General features: G+C 35.1%; 1 protein-coding gene and 1 non-coding gene across 2 annotated transcripts; both read right to left on the reverse strand.

Moving 5' to 3' along the window:
• Positions 1–2,928: 2,928 nt before the first annotated feature.
• Positions 2,929–3,007, reverse strand: LOC132168319 (small nucleolar RNA R160). Its single transcript, XR_009438835.1, has one exon. It is a non-coding gene; the product is annotated as a small nucleolar RNA R160 (small nucleolar RNA).
• A 1,542-nt stretch (positions 3,008–4,549) lies between these two features.
• LOC132183434 (non-functional NADPH-dependent codeinone reductase 2-like) lies at positions 4,550–7,042 on the reverse strand. Its single transcript, XM_059596874.1, has 3 exons — positions 6,689–7,042; positions 5,242–5,485; positions 4,550–5,159 (listed from the first exon to the last, which is right to left on the reverse strand). Exons 1-3 carry the CDS (start codon positions 7,012–7,014, stop codon positions 4,755–4,757), a joined length of 975 nt encoding a protein of 324 aa, XP_059452857.1. The 5' UTR covers positions 7,015–7,042; the 3' UTR covers positions 4,550–4,754.
• Positions 7,043–13,592: the final 6,550 nt, after the last annotated feature.

A 13,592-nucleotide genomic window follows, 5' to 3' on the forward strand; every position in this document is an offset into this window, starting at 1 on the left:
TTTAAATTTTACTCGAGCTCGAGCTCGAGTCGAGCTCAAGTGCGAGCCCAAAAAATCGAGCTCGAACTAATAATAAGTCGAGCCGAGCCAGCTCGCGAGCTGGCTCTTATATTTAATGTTTTTGTTTTAAAATTTTTTTTTAACTTCAAGTACTCTTAAACGGCTTAAGAAGTTAGTTTGCATATGAGTATTTGCTTAGCCTGGCTAGTCGAGTATGGAGCCTGAGTCAATACAGCAAGGCATTTGGTTTCAAAGAGAGAGGATATGCATCCTTTTATAGATAAGCAAACTTGGAGATTAATGTTTTCTTAACAATGTGGGACAAGTTAACAGGTTGCATTCAGACTGTATTGGGACAACGCCCCTACAAAAAAATATTTTTTTAACGTCTCTCTCTCAATCCCCCTCACCAGTCACAACAGATCTTCCACTTGAACTCTCATTTCCCACTCTCTCACTCTCACTCACCAGACATGTAGTGATATTGTTTGGGTCTGTTTGATTCATCAATAGTTTATGCCTTTCGCAATCACCCTCAATAGTTTCTGCTTGATTCTTCTTCCTTTCGTTTGGATCTGCTCTAATTGAATCGAGGTTTTTTTAATGATTGCTCTCTCTCTCTTTCATCACGAAGGGTCTAGAATTTTTCATTCTCTAACGCTTAAATATAAATGCAATTTTAAGGTTTTAATAATTATGAGATTTATAATTAATTATCTATTACTTAGTTTATATATATATACACACACTCGAGCTTATACGAGCTGTTCACGAGCTTAGCCGAGTCGAGCCGAGCTTGCTTCGTTTAATATTCGAGCCAGAATTTGTGTTTATGAAGTGTTTCATTTAATATTCGAGCCGAGCTTATGCGAGCCGAGCCCGAGCTTGCTCGCGAGACGCTTCGCTCACTTAACAGCCCTATACGCGACAAACGGTGGATTTGCCTAGGCCTAGTGGCGAATGGAGAAGGGGTCAATGGTGGCATTGGTAGGGTGCGTGGGTGGTAGATTTGGCTTCCCAAGAGAGAGAGAGAGAGAGAGAGAGGCAAAAAAAATCTATAGAATAAGTTAATGAGGTTGTGGTGTAAAATTAGGTGCTTGCATCCTTCAATAAAAAGCAAATACCTCAATTTGAAACGTCAAAATATAATATAACACTTCACACTAAATAATTTTTCTTCTCTTGACAAAATACCTTATAAGCTAAATAACTATTGATAAAATCACCGGAGCCATCATCGTAGTTGGTTTTAAAGACTATGGTGTTAAAGGCTCGGATGTGAGTGGGGATTCGATTGTGGGAGGTGGGGGTTAGGTTAGAACGAATGAAAAAGTTTATGGGATTGATTTAAATTAAAGATATAATTTCATCCCCATTGTATTTGATGGTTTTATCTGATGTGTCAAATTTCTATTAAAGACTGTAAACTACATCCCAATAAAAGGGACTCAAAAATCTATCACTTGGTGGGCGGATTAAATTCTATGATCTTGGCAGGCTTCGATGCACAATCCAAACCTGAGTCCTTCATAGTCATCCATGTTTGGATTCATAGATCTTGCCAAAGTCTGTAATAGGGAGTTGGTCCAATTGCTGTTCAAGCTGAGCAATGCAGGGGAAGAGACATTTTTTAGGTAAGAATAATGAGGGGAGACTAAAAACCACATGTGCCACACATTAAACTTACAGGTCCAAGCCTAATCCTACCAAACTTTTTACTTTAACATAAAAATGATCGAGATCTACCAAATTACACAATCCTATCTGCCTAGTGAACTTCCAGAATCACAGATAGAATAGTAGAGATTTTGAACATATTAAATCTTCTAAGTTGTAAACATATATACCTAGGCATAATACGTTGAGAAATCATCGAGAATCACATACAGAATTCTTTTAACAGATTTACCATAATTTTGGTTTATATCTCATAAAATTGGGAACGGGCTCAGCCAACATTGCCACTTCCCCTGTTTCACTCCACCTGCCATTTGCCAAAGATATGGGAAGCAAAAATGAAAAAGCAAAGAAGGAATTTTGTGCTGCACGATGCTCGTATAGTGTGAAATATTAATACAATAACAGATTATGAATAAATCACATGGTCTAATTGTGGGCAAACTCCTAATCATGCTAAGAATAAATACCAAATAAACTTAGTTGTGCATGCGCCCTATATTCATTCGAGAATGAAGAAAGACATCAACATAAGAATTCCATATCACAATTTTGACTATAAAACAAAATGTTGCTAATTCCTAACCTTGGCATGAAATATGTTCAAGAATAGCTCTCAAATTGCCATGAAAAATACAAAAGCATTAAAGGGGAGATTCATTGTCAAGCTTGTGATGGCCTCTCAATCACCCTAAATAAAAGTTTCTTGCTTTCTGATCCTAAAATCCAAATCCATCCTCTTTATTAGCATGCCCTAAACTGTCAGCAATTTGGGCTCTGTTTGGCAAACCACTCTCCACTCATTAGCAAACTTGTTAACGGAAACTATTAACCGATCCATTGGATGATTGTAAGAAGAACCCCAAATGAAATTGGCTTCATTTAATGATGTAGGACAGCCTACACCCACAGCTCAAGCGTCCCCTGAAGAGCGCTCAAGCAGCAGCAGCCATTCTTTGGTGCAGGCAGTGTGCACCGCTCAATGGACACTCGAGTGGTGGCATCACATGGAGCAGGCAGAATGCCCCATTCGAGCTGAAGCAACCCAGTGTGCTCCACTCAAGCAGAGCAGCCTAGGCTGTATTGCTTCTGTTGAAGCGGTCTTCAGCAGCTAGTTTCAAAAAAAAGAAAGGATCTTATCACAGAATATTTTTGCCACTTCATTTCCATCCAAAGTTTTGTTTCAAGCAAAAAAATAAGAATGTCACTGCCTTAATGAAAAGAAAGCAATAACTTGAGCTGGGTGAGCAAAGCAATCAGAGAACTTTGAAGACCAAAATGTTATGGTGTTCTACATCATATTCAAATATAAGCAACTCATCATTTTGCTTTGCTTCATAATAAAGAAATTGCATAGATAGCTTAAGGCACCAAATACCAAGTCCATGCTTCCTGAGCATTACCTAGAAAGTCAAGTTCAATTCCTAAACAAAATGTTTTCCCAACAAAAAGCAAACAACAGATCATATCAAGTCCAATAACAGAGTTGAAACCTTTGTTCATGGCACAGTGCAAAGGTTATTAGTGGCAAAGTCTCAATTTAGCACTCTTCAATGATACCCATTTCTCGAAGCTTCCTTGCCCCTAAACTTGAAGAAGCAAGGGGCTATTTGGCGCATAAACAACAAACATGAAAGAGAGACTCAAATCACCAGAATTACCACAGATGGCACTTAAGCCTGAAGGAGCCAATGTAAAATATTTCTGCTACAGGAAATCCTAAAGCATAAAAACAGGAGAACACAAGTGAATAAAGAAACTTCAGCAGAACAAGAAGGATAAAGAAGAGCAAACAACATCTATCCCTTAGAGAAGACCTATCTTCTAGTACGAGCAAGTATTCTTTATAGAAAGATACAAAAAGGATACTTATCAGTGGCACTAGACATTAATTATGCAAAGTAAGACAGGAAATGTCATACCCTATATCAGCTGCAATATCAACAGCTTTGAAACTTTACATTATAAAGAAGAGTTATAATGAATGAGAATAAGGACGGTACAAATAAGTGGGAAGATAATCCAGCCATTTGTTCATACTTTTCATTTGAATTGTTAGTAAAGCAGAAAGAAATGTCAGATTAAATAGATAGGATAAGTGGATTTTTAAATAGATCATAACTTTATGTGTATGCCCAAAGCAGATCATGCTGTTTAGTTCTGAAGCAATTAGTTCTTCAGTCATCCATAAAAATATGAGGAAGTCTGCACAAAAGTTTCCAGCTAGTTTGCATAATTTTTGTATGAAATATTGCAGACCATTTTCAGCCTTTGGCAACATAAATTTAATAATTTCGCCTTTCAGTACCCAAAAGCCAGCCTGCGAAAGAATTTTGAGTTTGAAGCACTCATGTTTTGGTGATACTTAAGCTACAAATTCTCTTCTTAACATACACAACCAGGCTCATTTCATAGATCTTGCCAAAGTATATTACAGGGAGTTGGTTCAATTGCTTTTCAGTTCTGAACCCATTCAACTTCCTTTCCTGATCACTGTACAAAACCTTCAAACATCAATATATCTAGTATCTACACACATACATTAACAGTCCCACAAACAGTGAAAAAAACAGTTACGGGTCCACTTTGATGAATACCCTTTCAACATCAAACCCAATCCCAATGGGCCTCTCTAAACTAGCATTTCCTGCCAAAATCCACATATAGAAACGGAATAAAGAATCACAGAAAATCGAAGCTATAAACCAATGGGGCTAGGGCTCGAAAAGATTTTGTTTCAAATTTCTGAAAATGGATGCAAACGGCTGTTCTAAATGATGAAGACCAAAAATTTTCCAATTGCAAGAATAATGAAACACAAACCGAACAACTTGATGTCTCGGTGCCTTTCGTCAGTGGTGCAATAGTAACATATTCCAAAAGAGAAATTCTACGTCCTGTATTTTTATCTCACAAATATTTTATAAGAATAATGCTATTTAGTACACTCTCATACAACTGTCATATAATTACAATAATGTGGCAGTGAAAATCAACCTTTGGATCAATAAAAACTTGTAAAAATAAAAATCAACCCATTTTACATGCAAGCAGTAAACTCTCTTAAAGGTTAAAGTTCAGAGCTCTCCATCCCAAAGCTCTTCAATGGACTTGTAGGGTCCACGAGCTGAAATAAGTTCCTCCTTGAGCATCATCCGGTGCTGCTTGATTTCACTGATCTTCTTACTGTCATCCTCTGATAGTTCCCAGTCAAAGATCTGCAGATTCTCCTTCAACCTCTCCTTGTTGTAGCTCTTCATCACAAGAGTCACCCCTTGCTCATATATCCATCTAAGACAAACCTGAGCAACAGTCTTCCCCCTTGCTTTTGCAATCTCCATGAGAACTTCATTCTCCATAACATGGTTGGTGCCCCAACTAGTCCCTTTTGCTCCCAATGGAGAGAAAGCAGTGACAACAATTCCATTTGCCTTGCAAAAATCTATTAGTTTCTTCTGTTGCCAAACAGGGCTCATCTCCACCTACACAAATAATAATCATCTTTTTTAATAATAACATATCGTTTGTCAAAATGAAAAGTTGAAGCTGCTGCACTGGACTCACTTGATTCACTGCAGGAGGAATAGTGGAGGAGGAGAGCAGGTTTTGAAGCTTCTTGCAAGAGAAGTTGCTGACTCCAATGAACTTCGCAAGGCCAAGTCTCTGGCACTCCTCCATGGCTGCCCACACAGACTTGAAATCCATGGGCATCATGTCCTCTTCAGCAAAAGGCCATCCCCCCTTTCCAGGCTTCACAGTGATGGGCCAGTGGATCAAATACAGGTCTATGTATTCCAACTGAAGATTCCTGCACAAATTGGTCAACTCCAACATTATTTGCTTGAATTAGTCGATTTTCCATAAATCATAATAGCTGCTAAATCAGTAAAGTATTGCTTATTTCAAAAGTTTACGTTTACAAGTCCTGATCAAAAAAACTTTAATTCTCATTCATTGCCAACTGAATCTAGGGGCCATGCTATAGGATGGAAGACCCAAGTGAGAGGAGTGGAAGATTGAAGAATACTCATCTGAAGCTGATAGTGGCAAGCTGGGTCGGATCTTGAACATGGTAATACTAGGATGGAAGATTTGCTGTTTCAGTCCCTTCTAGACTCCTCTTGGCAACCTATGCTTGCTTTGCAATGCTTATGAGAAAGTTGCTCCCAAGTTCCAAGGCATGCACCACCTCCTCTTCTGCCAGAGTTTGGAATGGTATCTAATGAGGAAGAAGAAATATGTTGGGATGAAGAAAAGGGAGAGGAAGCATGGGGTTGGGAGCAGTTGATATGGAAAAAGAGGAAGAAAAGCTCATGGAGGAAACAAAGAGAAAGGCTGAGATGAGAATTGAATTAGTTGAGGAGGAAATGGTGGACAAACTCCTAATCATGCTAAGAATAAATACCAAATAAACTTACTCAGTTGTGCATGATCCCTATATTCATTTGAAATTGAAAATATGCAGAGATTGAGGGAATTAGGAAAGACATCAACATAAGATTTCCATATTACAATTTTGACTATAAAATAAATGTTGCTAATTCCTAACCTTGGCATGAAATATGTTCAAGAATAGCACTCAAATTGCCATGACAAATACAAAAGCATTAAAAGGGAGATTCATTGTCAAGCTTGTGACGGCCACTAAATCACCCACAATTCAAATCCATCCTCTTTATTAGCATGCCCTAATGTCAGCAATTTGGGCTCTGTTTGGCAAACCACTCTCCACTCATTAGCAAGACTTATTAACGGAGACTATTAAGTGATCCATTGGATGATTGTAAGAAGAACCCCAAATGAAGTTGGCTTCATTTAATGATGTAGGACGGCCTACGCCCAACCGTCAAGCGTCCCCTGAAGAGCGCTCAAGCAGCAGCCATTCTTTGGTGCAGGCAGTGCATAATGAGTTTGTTTACCATTTATCTTAACGATAATCAACCATAAATTACCTGAAAAGAATTTAATCTATGAGCATGGCAAGTATAATTTTACAATCAAGATCACTCACTGAACTGATTTCTGTAGAGCTGGAAGAACAAGATCAGGATGAGCCTCACTAGGCCAGAGCTTGGAAGTAATGAAAAGCTCCTCCCGGGAGCTGACAAGGCCGAGTGTGAGTGCTTGGGCAATAGCTTCTCCCAAAGCCTGCTCAGACCCATATGCAGAGGCAGTGTCGAAGTGCCTGTAACCCAGCTTGATTGCCTCCAGGACCGCCGATTTGAGGGTGGCGCCGTCGATGGAATCTGCGGCGGTGCCAAAGCCAATCACCGGCATGCCCTTGCTGTCGGAGGAGGAGCTCAGCACCACCTCTGGGATTTTACTCGCTACAGCCATTTGTGTGGCGGATATGGTGAACCTTGAATGTCAGATGTTGGCGTGAAAATGGAGTGTGTGAGGTGATTTATATAAAAAAAATCACGTTTCAATTCTATTTTTCTTTGACGTGAGGGATGACGTGATTTTGATGGTAACTTTTAAGCCCACTGCTGCTAAACATGCTAAATGTGCCTTTTCATTTATAGAAAAAATTTATTCTTAGAACATGATTGGGTTCCGTTAAGTTAAAAAGTGTTTTTGGACAAAAGTTTTGTCAAAAATGCATTTTGCCTATTTTTAAATTTTTTGAACTATTAAAAGCGTTTTTAATTTTTTTTATTAAATTGGTACTTTTTTCTTTAAATGAACTTTTTGAGTATTGAAAGTACTTTTAGGTATCAAACGCAATCTCAAATAGACCCTTAGTAAACATGCTAAACATGTTAAATGTGACTTTTTATTTGATTAAAATTTAATAATGATTAATTATAAGTCTAATAGTAATTTTAAAAGTCACATCATTTTTAGAGGGCACAAAAATAACTTTTAGCATTATTCGCCTTAGTCAGGTTTAGAATACAAAGAATATTTATGGTAACAGCATTTGGCGAGTTTCTCATGTAAAAGAAAAGTAAAATGAGTGAAAAACACCTTTTGTTGTGGGGTACTGGTTCTGAAGAAGATAAGTGAAGGAGAATTTGTTGAAGCTTTTTTTGTTTTTTGTTTTAATGAATAAATTTGTTGAAGGCTTTGTTGCCACTAGAGAGAAAAGGTCTCCTATTTTGTTTTCTATTTTGTCAAGCTTTGGGTTTTAAATAGTTTTATTGTAATTCATCTTTTAATATTGGAATTTCTTCTTGAAAGTCTCTGCCTATAAATATAGGCTAGTTAAACCGAACTATGTACATCTTGATGATATGTGTAATTAACTTATTTTATTCTGCTTATTTGTGATCCAAAATATTAATTTTTCGCAACAAATTAGTATCTGAGTTAGTGTCTTTTTTTTTTAGAATAGCTATTACAAAATTTGTTAATCCAATGTTGTATGTTAGAAATACCATCTCCTTAGTATAAGTCTGTTTTAAATTATATGGAATTACCGACTATATTGAATAGGAAAGGCAATGATAATCAGGATAATGGTTTATTTATTAACAATCTTTCAAAAAAATTCTCTAATTTATAGTTCAATCCAATAAGAGGAACTCACATAAAAGTATATTGAAAAATTAATTGGTTGATCACGATCAAAGTCGATGAAGAAAATTAACCGTTACTATAGTTAAAAAAATATGGTCATTACAAAGCTGAGTATTTAAATAGTCAAAACTCAACTCAGTTCAGCTCGACTCATTTACTGTCAAAGCCTCACAGGCTCAATAGACTCAACCACAAGCTGCAAGAAACAATATACAAAAACCAAAAACTCATTGTCGTCGTGTCATCCCAAGAATCGATTGAGAAACCTATGACATAGTTGTCACCACGGCTTTCACCAAAAACTCCACTGTCTGGATTGTTTGCTGCCATGTTTTTGTCCTCGACTTCAGCTATGGGACTCATTACTTAGTACTTACCCCTGCTAAAGAAGGAGGCCCTGCTGAGTAATTCTTCAAGCTGCTTGTAGAAGAAAAAGATGCATCTTCTCATACCTCCAAAATCTACGATGGGAAGCAACTCTGCAGAACAGGCTACTTTTTTTTCTTTTTCTTTTTTTTTTTCTTTTTTTTTTGAAGATTTAAATTTTAAAAATAACTAATAAAAAAAAATCAACATTTTAAAGTTAGGTGAAACGCACAGTTTCAATGAGACTAGCGGCTGTTAACTATTTTGAAAAAATCTAATGGTAGGGATTTTATGGCATTTTGATTGACCTAGAGAGTAAAAATTCAGGAAAAAAAAAAAAAAAAAACTTAGGGATTTTTTAATTTTGGTGAATTGACTTAGGGATTTATAATATATCAAACCTACTTATAAGTAGGACACTACAAAAAACTTACCAATTTGTAACTTGTCAACTATTCATTACTTTTTGATACGTTACCAATTAGTAACGTGTTAATTTGTGGCACGTTTCTAAATATTTTAGTAACATGTGAAATGTTACCAATGGGTAACGTGCCATACTGGCACGTTACGAATTTGTAACATGTCTACCTGGCACGTTACGAACTTGGTAACTGACACGTTACCAATTTGTAACGTGTCTTTTTAACACGTTACCAATTGGTAACGTGTTAGACTGACACGTTACTAATTTTTTGTTCAATTAATTAATTCCATTAATATTATTTATACTATTAACATTATATTAGTAATTCCATAATATATACTAAAATGATTTATTTAGTTTTCATAATAATTTTGTTATATTTCATAATAATAATACTAAAGTAGCTAGGAAGAGATCCAATTGTTGGTCAAGTACAAGTTATTCATGTTATTGCACTATATATATAAATTAAGCTTTCCATTTGATATATTTATCATATTGTAATGATAGCTAGTTAAACTATTCAAATTAATATAACAATTATATGAACTAGCTAGCGATCGATCGACTTACTCCCAATGTTATTAAAAGAAAACATTGTGCTTTTTAGTAATAATATTCTAGACTATATATATATACACACACACGGAGTTGCTTAGTGTTTTCCTAATCTTAAGTATATATATTTTTTTTAAAAAAAAATAATTAGTTTGTAAGAGCCATATATATATGGAGAAAATTTTATTTGAAAAAATATGTGATTCTCACATACTTTTAAAAAACTCCTTATTCAATTCTTCAACCACCCAAATTCTAGTTATGGTTCACATTATATTTATAAGAAGAATATGTAATTTTGCTTGGTGTTGTTTTTTTTGTTTTTTTGTTGTGACAATTTGGTGTCTTAATTGATCTTAAATAAAGAATTCTTTGAGATTATATTTAACACATACGATTTATATGTTGTCAATTTATTTAAAAATTTGAAAAAAAAAAAAAAAAAAAAAAAAAAAACACATCTTGAAACTAGCACTTAGTTTTTAATATCTCTTGAATTAAAGATTGCATTAATATCTACTCCAACTACAAGAGAAGTTTGCAAGGTATACCTTGTAAAATGATAAAAATACCCCTATAAAAAATTTAGGAAAAACATAAAAAAAAGTGGTAACCCAATATTACAACGAGTAATGTTTCTCATAAGTATATGTCAATTTTATATATCCAGTTGGAAGAAGTTCTTCCGACACATTTTTTTTTTAAAAAAAAAAATCCTTGTCCAATATATATATATTGTAACATCCCCAGCCCGTTAAGGCCGAGTTTGCCACTTTTCTTCTTTTACAACAAAAGTTTTTGCAAAGATCTATAAGGTCTATCAAAGTACTTGATTTTAAATGATACGATAAATGTATAAAACATTTTTCAAGAGATTTTATTACAAGCGAAATTAGAAAACATTAAACTTTAGTTGCGGAATATCATATTATTACAATAACTGATATGAAAAGACTTTGAAAGTTAATGATTATTCCCGCCCCCATTCCGACCTCCTATTCCAACATCCTTTCTACTTGAAAATAAGAAATGAAACTGAATGAGTCCAAAGGGGGCCCAGCAAGTAGAATCGACAATCATAAATAGTTTTACTCCTTGTTCTCAGTTTTGAAAATTGTTTTCACAAATATATATATACAACCAGCCATAATAATATATGTATGTACGGTTTCATCTCCCGTAGTATATACATATTATTACATCTAGTAATAAATCATCGTCATAAATCATCATCATAATGCATCATTATAAATCATCATTGTAAATTATCATAATATATCATCGTTGAAATTATATTATCTTTTTCTCATATTAGGGCCCATGTACACTGTTACCCTTGTATACGAGGGTTGCGGGTCCTTGTGACCATGGCACTGAACTATAGCCTTAGCCATGTCTGACCGTCAATGAACTCTTTCTTAGTGCACTCAACGGTCATGTTGATGGAATACCACCTTCTTGCATAGCCTCCTTCAGTGGTTTCGCCTCCATTCGAGTATCGGTACCGAACTCCTCTCATCCTTACTTATCTTGGGGCCAAAAATACTCTCCTCCATACAGGAGCCCTCATTTCATAAACATTTAACTCATTTCTTGTACTTTTCTTTGTACTTCTTTTGATGCATCTTAGGACAACATGTATGAGGGTTTATCATCATTCTTTTTTCTTATAATCATCATCATTTCTCAACTTTCTTTTCTCAAAATGGAAACTTTTTCAAATATAAACTTGTTGTACTTAGAAAGCATTTAAAGAAATAGAAACTTTATAAATAATTCTTTTAGAAATCCTTCATGCATGCAACATATCTCAATGACAGGTAAATAAAATAATCATTTACAGTTTGATACAATAATGAATAAATAGCATGACATGAAGTAATTTTAGAAGGGGGAGTGAATTTACTTACCTCTAAACTGAAGCTAAAAGTGGTATGAAGGAATCTAGTTGCTCCAATCTGACTAACACCGCTAGTATATCTTTTGAAACTAATTTCTCAAGTCCGCTATCTCTCGTGTTCTTTCTTTCTTGCAGCTTTTTGTCTCGCCCTTTCGCTTTCTGTTCTGAGTAAACACTCTCAGAAAGAAGAAAGACCGAGTAAAAAGCGGAAGAAGGAAGAATATGTGGAAGAGATGGGAGAGGAGCAGTGAAATTGTGAAGGGAAAGAGCTCTATTTATAGGAAAAAAAAACCAAATACTATTCTACCTTCAATTTACAATTCTACCCTCATTTTACTATTCCACCTACCCACTTAGTATACCTACCATTGACTATTCTACATTCTTATTTACAATTCTACCCTCCTTATACCTACCATTGACTATTTTACATTCTTATTTACAATTTTACCTTCCTTATACCTACCATTGACTATTCTACTTTCTATTTACAATTCTACCATCCTTATACCTACCATTGACTATTCTACCTTCCATTTACAATTCTACCATCCTTAAACTCATACTATTACACCTACCATTAACCATTCTACATTCCCTTACTATTCTACCTACCAATACAATTCTTCTTATCATTTACTATCCTATTATTTCACAAATTACCATTCTCTAATTATCACTCTCTGTAACACCATAAATTTTTCCAAAAATCATTGGCTAAAATTGATATTAAAATAACATCATCATCAAAATAATCTATTTAAATAATTTTGAAAATTCTGGGGCGCTATATATATGTTTTCCCGACATAGTTTTTCCGACACTATATATATTTTCCGACACAATATAGTTTTACAAACACTATATATTTTTTTTGTTTTTAAAAATTCAAAATATAAAAATTGGTAACGTGCCAAACGTGGCTCGTTACTAAATGTCATCAGGATTGGTTCTCTTTTTCCCACTTCTCCTCTTGTTTTTTCCCCTTCTTCTTTATCTTCTCATCTCCCGCACGCCAGTACCCTCCATGGATCTCCTTTTTCTCTCTTTTGCATGCTCCAGCCGTTTGGTTCTCCTTCAGCGTTCCTCATAAGCAAAGCATAGAATCTTTCTTCTAGCTCCTCCCGCGCAAACATACGCCTTCCTCTCTCTCTCGCTCGTTTTTCTCTTGTCTAGCTACTCCGGCTGGCCTTGTCTCCCTCCCAGCGGCCTCTGCTACTTCGGTGGCGTCGAGCCCAGGTCATTCCCCGACACTCTCTACCTCTCCAACAGCGTATACTGCAGGTATATATATATATTGCAATATATGTTTTTATAATTATTCATAATTAATTATATATAATTATTTCTATATAATGTAAAAATTGTTATTGACAATTCTGGTTTGATCTTTGATTACAATTTTGATTAAGAAATTTTTTGATTAAGAAACTATGATGATTTTAATTTTGATTAAGAAATTTTTAATTCTGGTTTGACAAATTGTTAATAATTAAGAAATTGTACCGGTTTGATAGAGCCATTTTGTTACGAACCTAAGTTCGCAAGATGATAAATTAGATTTTAAAAGAACCTAGACATTTCAAACACAAGATTTGGATTAATTATTTTCATGCATTTATTCATAGCAAAACCTCTTTAAATAGAGGATTCATTACATATTAGATAAGATAGCTAGGGCTGAGTTAGCAACTCTTATTGAAATATAAACTAGGGCTGAATCATTATGAGACTCTTATTGAAATAATATCATAACCCTAATACAGCTAGGGTTAGCCGACTTATGCTAACATAATATAAATTTAATACATAAAAGTCTAATATGGAAAGGCCCATAACATTCCTTCCCTCTTGAAAACGTCATTGTCCTCAAGGACGAAATCTAAAACGCGAGAAATAAAATCAGCCATTGTCGAATAGCGTCTTTTATTCCATAGATTCCTCATTAATTACTTTCATCAGTGTGGATGTTCATCTCTTAGTTTGTCAATTTGAGATGTGAGGCCCTTCAGCAATTCAATTGGGTATGACTTCATAGATGGATGCACTGAAACTAGTTTTGGAGGTATTGGCACTGGGATCGAAAATTGATAGGATGGTGGGGCCATGAGAATGGTGTGATCCATAGTAACCCATGGGAAC

Source organism: Corylus avellana, chromosome ca1, assembly GCF_901000735.1.
Source record: "Corylus avellana chromosome ca1, CavTom2PMs-1.0".
Taxonomy (NCBI): Eukaryota; Viridiplantae; Streptophyta; class Magnoliopsida; order Fagales; family Betulaceae; genus Corylus; species Corylus avellana.

Bases quoted from the DNA above. Each gene is read 5' to 3' on its own strand.
- LOC132183434 (XM_059596874.1), bottom strand. From the start codon at position 7,014: ATGGCTGTAGCGAGTAAAATCCCAGAGGTGGTGCTGAGCTCCTCCTCC. The intron at 5,486-6,688 runs GTGAGTGATCTT...CAATTTGTGCAG, and splicing joins GCTCTACAGAAATCAGTTCA to GAATCTTCAGTTGGAATACA. The intron at 5,160-5,241 runs GTGAGTCCAGTG...TTATTTGTGTAG, and splicing joins TTCCTCCTGCAGTGAATCAA to GTGGAGATGAGCCCTGTTTG.